The sequence below is a fragment of the Oenanthe melanoleuca genome, chromosome 6, assembly GCF_029582105.1.
Source record: "Oenanthe melanoleuca isolate GR-GAL-2019-014 chromosome 6, OMel1.0, whole genome shotgun sequence".
NCBI lineage: Eukaryota > Metazoa > Chordata > Aves > Passeriformes > Muscicapidae > Oenanthe > Oenanthe melanoleuca.
In genome coordinates, this window is record NC_079340.1 from 3410731 (window position 1) to 3416984 (window position 6254).

The window sequence follows — 6254 nt, forward strand, 5'->3', positions numbered from 1 at the left end:
GCCCTGATGCTGTGCTGCTTTTGTGCCTTTTGGTTGTACTTTGCCTGTGTTTGTGCCTTGGCTGTGGCACAGCTGTGATTTTACACAAGCAGTTTTTGCCTGCCCTGGCTTATGATCATCTCTGTCTTTCTGACCCCAATCACTCTGAATTGAAGGCACCTGCCATTTCTGTTTGAAGTTTTTCTGTGGCAGAAGCACCTTCTTGAGAGCAGTCGGGCAGTACCTGCCCTTGGGAAAACCTGTTGGTGTAATTTGATCAGTGAGGCCCCTTTCCAAAGAGCCATTGGGTTAAATGAGATGTTTATTGTAAACACTTTCAGTTGGTGCCCTGCTAAAGGCTGGCTGCAGTCAGGTGAGACCACGTGCCTGATGTAATACTGCTAGAGAGGGGTTACAGCAATGACAAATTGCACAGCACATTTGCTGCTTGGTTAGAGAAGCCAGAGGGTTCACAAAACATGTTTTAGGCAGAAAGCACATTCCAGGAGGTAAGGAGCAACAACAGGGGCTGGATGTGGGGGCAGGCTCTGGACAGATTTACTGGTGCAGTGGTGTAACTTGACTCTGGAAGGGCATTGACCTGTTGGAGCGAGTCCAGGGGAGGCACCAAGATGGTAAGAGGGGATGGAGCACCTCTGTTATGAGGAAAGGCTGAGAGAATTGGGATTGTTCGGCCCAGAGAAGAGAAGCCTTGGGGTGACCTAAGTACAGCCTTCCAGTACCTGAAAGAACTGACAAGAAATATGGAGAAGGACTTTTCTCAAGAGTGTGTAGTAAAAGGATGAGGGGGAATGGATTCACACAGAATAGACAGGATATTGGGAAGAAATTCTTCCCTGTGAGGGTGGGCAGGCCCTGGCACAGGGTGCCCAGAGAAGCTGTGGCTGCCCCTGGATCCCTGGAAGTGTCCAAGGCCAGGCTGGATGGGACTGGGAGTAATCTGGGATAGTGGAAGATGTCCCTGCCCACGCCAGGGGGTGGAACGAGGTGATCTTTAAGGTTCCTTCCCACCCAAACTATCCTGTGACTCTGATATGACTCCTGGTAAGAGGCTCAGCAGTTGGAGGTGTGGGATCACATGGCTAAGGAAGGGCTGAAGGATGGAATTTGCAGGATCAGAGATGGATACATGCACCCTGAGAAGTGCCTCCATCCATCTGAGCTGCACTGGGGGAGGCTGGCGAGGTGTTGGGCTGTCTGGATCCAGGATCCAGCTTGGAAGTGGGAAAAGGCTCTGGGTGCAGCCATCTAGGCAGGACACAGTGGCACAGTGGGATTTTGGCACGTGGATCCCTGGTCAGGAGAGGGAAGCTGCCACCTGCTCGATGAAGCTGGCCAGGTTGATGTCTCGCTCCGATAAACCCCCGCAGTCGTGGGTGCTCAAGGTGATGTGAACCTAAGGCAGACAGACAGGCAAGTGTTGTTGACAGAAACAGCAGGGCTGGTTTCCCCAGTGCTGCATCTGATGAGGCACAGGAGCTCCAAACTTGTTAGCAAAATTCCTTGGGGTGGCAGAGGTGCTCTGGCACTTTGCCTGGTTCTTCTTCCTACAGCTCATCCTGGCCACAAGCTGTCACTGCCACCCCTGCCTTGGTCACAGCAGCCACCTGTGCCATTCTCAACTCACTCATTCCCCAGAAGCTTTTCCTGTGGCTGCTACTTGATACAGATTTTAAAAAGCAATCCTGGTGCCAGCCTTCAGCAGCTACTGCTCAGCTGGACCAGGAAAAAGGAGGAGGGAAGGATCTGTGATAGCTGTAGGCTGGCTGTGATATGGGAATAGCATCTGAGGAAAGAGATCCTGCTGATGAGAGCAGGACTTGCTGCTCCTGTTCTATCCCTCAAAAACAGGAGCTGCTCTGCTTTGTCCCCACCATCTGTGTTTCTTACCTTATTGTACACATTGAACCATTCAGGATGATGATCCAGTTTTTCTGCCTGTAGAGCCACTCTGGTCATGAAGCCAAAGGCCTGCAGTGTAAGAAGGAAAAGTTAACTCTAAATATATTGGTTTTCACCCCATCACTATCAATTTGACGCTGCCTATGTCTACATAACCCAACCAAATTTAAGTCTGGCATATTCTGGGAGTTTTCCATGGGTTCTCTGTGCCCCTGGTGCTTGTACCCGGTTGAAGTCCTTGAAGTGGAACTCTTTGAAGATGGCATCTCTGCCTTCCACCTCGTTCCACCCCACGGCTCGCAGGTTTGGCAGCAGCTGCTCCCTCTCCTCCGTGCTCAGCCTGTGGGCTTTTCCTGCCTGGCAAGGAAAGGAAAGGAGAGTGAAGAGAAGCAGGTCAGTGTGGCAGAAGTGGGATGTTCAGAGCAACCCCATGGGTTGTGGAGTTATGGGAGCATGGAGGCAGCTGCACAGTGGGTGGGAGGGTTGGAATATCAATGTCCTGTGCTCCCTGCCTGGAATGCATCCTGCATGTGCCAAGGAAATCCAGCTGGTCCCTTCTGTCCTCTCACTGCAACACCTCCCACAGTGCCTGAGGTACTAAGAAATGATACCTGTGTGAAGTTAAACTCCAAAATTCGTTTTCTTTTATGTATAATCTTCTGGGAGGGGGAAAAAAAAGCTTAAAAAGCTGAACTTCTTGTGATAATTTCTAGTTCAGAGAGTTGCTTTAGGGTTCCCAAAGCAGGAGGGCTGGCTTGCTTATTTATTTATTTATTTACTGGGAGCCTGCTTTTGAAGAGAAAGAAGTGGTATGGATCAGAGATGAGTCACACTAAGCTGCAGTACAGCTCCTTCTTCCATCTCCTTTATATTACAATGGATTTTAAGAGGCTGTTTCTGCCTGTGAGGAACAAAGGGCAGAGGGAGGGACTGTGGTTGAGTTCTGCCTTGGGCAGAGCTGCTGGGATTTAGTTTTTAAGGGGCGGTGGCGGGGAAGCAGCAGTTCTTGGCTTTGAGGAGTGTTTATAGGCAGAGATGAAACTACAGTGAAGCTCTTGGGGATGGGGGCTGCCCAAGCCATCTCTGCTCTGGCTCAGTGGGGAAGGTAGGAGTGAGTGCAGAGGGGCTGTGCTCTCTGAAATGTTATGTTCTGGCAATTAAAATTCTTTCACAGAATCACAGATTGTTCTGAGTTGGAAGGGGCCCACAAGGATCATCAAACTCCAACTCCTGGCCCTGCACAGGACAGCCCCAAGAATCTCACCATGTGCTGAGGGCAGTGTCCAAACACTCCTTGAGCTCTGGCAGGTTTGGGTGAGTTGATCTTTCCAGCTAGTGATGGTAAAGACCTCTTTGTAATTTCTTTTCCTTTATGTGCTATAGAGCAAAGTGTGAGCCTTGGCAAATCTGGCCCAGTTTTTTGTAGATATTCGATCAGAGACACTTTGCTTGGGCATCAATGCTCAGAATTGGCATTGGGCAGCTGAGGCAAATAATCCTCTCCTGTGGTTTTCCTGCTCACAGGCTGTACAAAACCAAAGAGCCAGCTGTGAAATGAATGTTTTTGTGGGTGGTTCTTGCACGTTTTGGGGAAGACTGGAAAAATGATACCCCATTCCCATGGCTACCTGTCTGTGTAGCCAGGACCCTTTCACTGCATGGAGTGGAGAGTGCCAGGCTGCCACTGAACCCCAGTGTGGGGTGGCTGGGGGTGGGATCTTTCCTGTCCCCCTGGCACTGCAGCTGCAGGATTTTTGGGGAAGCCCCTCCTTGCCTCTGTGCATTTTGGCCTCACTGCATTTTGGATGACCCCTCCCCACCCCCCAAATGTCAACGGTGAGCTGGGCTGGGAGGGAAGGCAGTGAGTAAACATGACTTAGCTCAATAAACCCCGGGCCGTTGCCCTTCCCTGCTGATGGTGTGATAAGCCGGGCACAGGTAGCTTAGCAACTGGATAACGTGGGGACAGAGGATGGCTCTGCACAGGGAGCTGGCGGGGGGGGACCCCCGGGGGCTCTGGCGGGGGTAGGGCAGGATTTGGGACCAGGGGCTGAAACATGCTCCTTAAAGGGAGCAAAGGTAAAACTGGGGTTGCTGCTTGTAGCAGAGGGGTATGGATGCAGGGGGGCTGGGTTCCAAACCAGCCTTCCCTGGGCAGAGCAACAGAGGGATGTGGTGTAATTGTTCTTTTTCTCGGTTGTGACTCTGTGGGAGAATGGCCCTCGGGGCTTTTTCCAGCACAGCTCCTCCATGGACAGGCTGAGGTTTGGCCCACAGAGCACCCAGAGCCAACTCCTCTGCCTGGAGCACCCCCCTGCCCTCCATCCTGCTCCAATCCATCCTTCTCCCCCCAGGACATTGGCCAGCCTGCTGCTTTTGTCATGCTGACAATGCCTTCATGTGCTCTCACTCCTTTAAAACACACTCTTCTCGTTAGGGAAATGAAATTATTCTGTTTTCTTCTGCTGGTTCTCAACTGCCAGAAAGTTGGGATTTTAATTTTTGGTTTTTTGCCAGCAGGAAACCAAGGAACCAGCATGGGAAATTGGGAGAATCTGAACCTTCTTTGCTCAAGGAAAGGGAACTTAAAGGCCATCCAGTTCCACCCCCTGCCATGGGCAGGGACACCTTCCACTATCCCAGGCTGTTCCAAGCCCTGCCCAACCTGGCCTTGGACACTTCCAGGGATCCAGGGGCAGCCACTGCTCCTCTGGGCACCCCGTTCCACGCTCACTGGCAAGAATTTTTTCCTAAAGAAAGGCAGAATTTCACCTAGGAGAAGGCACAGGGGACAGCCCTGGATGAGCGGGCAGGATTTTGAGACCAAAATTTCCAGGTTTTCGGGGCCAGAATTCCCGGGCTTTTGGGGCAGAAATTGTCAGGCTTTTGGGGCTAAAATTGCCAGGATTTTCAGGCTGAAATTCTGCGAGTTCTAAGCTTGGAATCCCCAGGTTTTTGGGGCCAGAATTCCAAGAGTTTGAGTATGGAGTGGAATGGTGTATTCCACAAGGCCCACCGTCTTTTCGGCGCTGTGGAAAACCCGATTTCCAGCTGGCCTGAGTGTATTGCGGGCTTGTGGAGATGGAGCACACGCGGGGGTCGTCCTTGCCCAAGAGAACGAGAGGAGGGCTCGTTCCTGTCGGATCCCTTTCCCTGCGAGCCCGCAGAGCGCTGCCTTTGGAATCGCAGCAGCGCCGCGTTACTGATTAACCACAGCGCAGCGCTCTGCTCCTTCCTCCCTTCCCTCCTGCCTCTCCTCGCAGCCTCCGAACCATTCCTGCCTTGGAGAAGGCAGAACAGCCGGCTCTGCCAGCAGCCACTCACCATGGCCCGCGGCTCTCGGTGCGCTCCGTCCCCGGCGCGGCTCGGGTGATGCTCGCCCCGCCGGATCCCGATGGAACCGGGGCTTGGCCGGCCTGGCGGGAGGCGTGGCGAGCCTGCCGGGTCCACCCACGGCCAGCCGAGCCTTCCCGGCACTGGCCACCTGCCTGCGGGGCCCCACGGCGCTGGGGGATGCCCTCGGGCTCTTGGAAGCCCTGCCCGGCCAAGGGATGATGCGTTTTCCCCCTGAGCCGCGCAGGGTCTCTCCCTACACCTGGGGCACAAGGATCAGGAAAATTAATCCACAAACACCAAAGGTTTATGTCCAAAAAAGAGACAGAGGAGTCCTTTTTGTTTTATTCGAATAAAGGGACAGACCATGGGGCATTCCCCTGGGATCTCTCAAATTTTTGGAGGACGCAGCCTCCTTTTATCCCAATTTTCCGGCCGCATTTCCCTCTCTTTCCCCTTTGGCTGAGGTACTTGAGAGGCACAGACTTCCCAAAACACCTGATACCTGAGATTCCCCTCTAATGTACAACCCTCCCTTTTAATTTTTAATTCTTATGGAATTTATAGTTTTTCCCCGTTGCTTCTTTCATCTTCCGATACCCAATTCCATTTATCAGCGAACCTACAGTTTCTTTGTAAAGACAAATATCTTTTCCCATTCATCAATCAGTGGAATCCATCCCATTGTTTCTTTTATCTCTGAGTGCTGGTTTTATCCACCAGCAGATCCACAGCTTGTTTGTAAAGACAAATGCGACATTCCTCTCACAAGGAAACCTTCACCTGGAGCACAAGGAAAAGGTGGAGAGGGATGGAGGGGGCAGTGAAGCTGGATGCTGCTGGCAGCACGTGTCAGGATGCTGAGAGCATCCATGAGCTCACTGCACCCATAATAATTTTCTAGGACAGCCTGATTATATCACAGCACGGGGCTGAGAGCCATGAAATGGGGTGGAGAAAGGCCAAGGGCCCCACACTGCACTTCAGAGCGTTTTTAAGGTGTTTTCTGGGAATGGTGT

At 52.2% G+C, this 6254-nt stretch overlaps 1 protein-coding gene across 1 annotated transcript; it reads right to left on the reverse strand.

Annotated features, from left to right (window-relative positions):
* Positions 1-283: 283 nt before the first annotated feature.
* On the reverse strand, positions 284-5432 carry PCBD1 (pterin-4 alpha-carbinolamine dehydratase 1). The gene is made up of 4 exons (XM_056495635.1): positions 5227-5432; positions 2128-2259; positions 1891-1971; positions 284-1396 (listed from the first exon to the last, which is right to left on the reverse strand). Exons 1-4 carry the CDS (start codon positions 5227-5229, stop codon positions 1298-1300), a joined length of 315 nt encoding a protein of 104 aa, XP_056351610.1. The 5' UTR covers positions 5230-5432; the 3' UTR covers positions 284-1297.
* Positions 5433-6254: the final 822 nt, after the last annotated feature.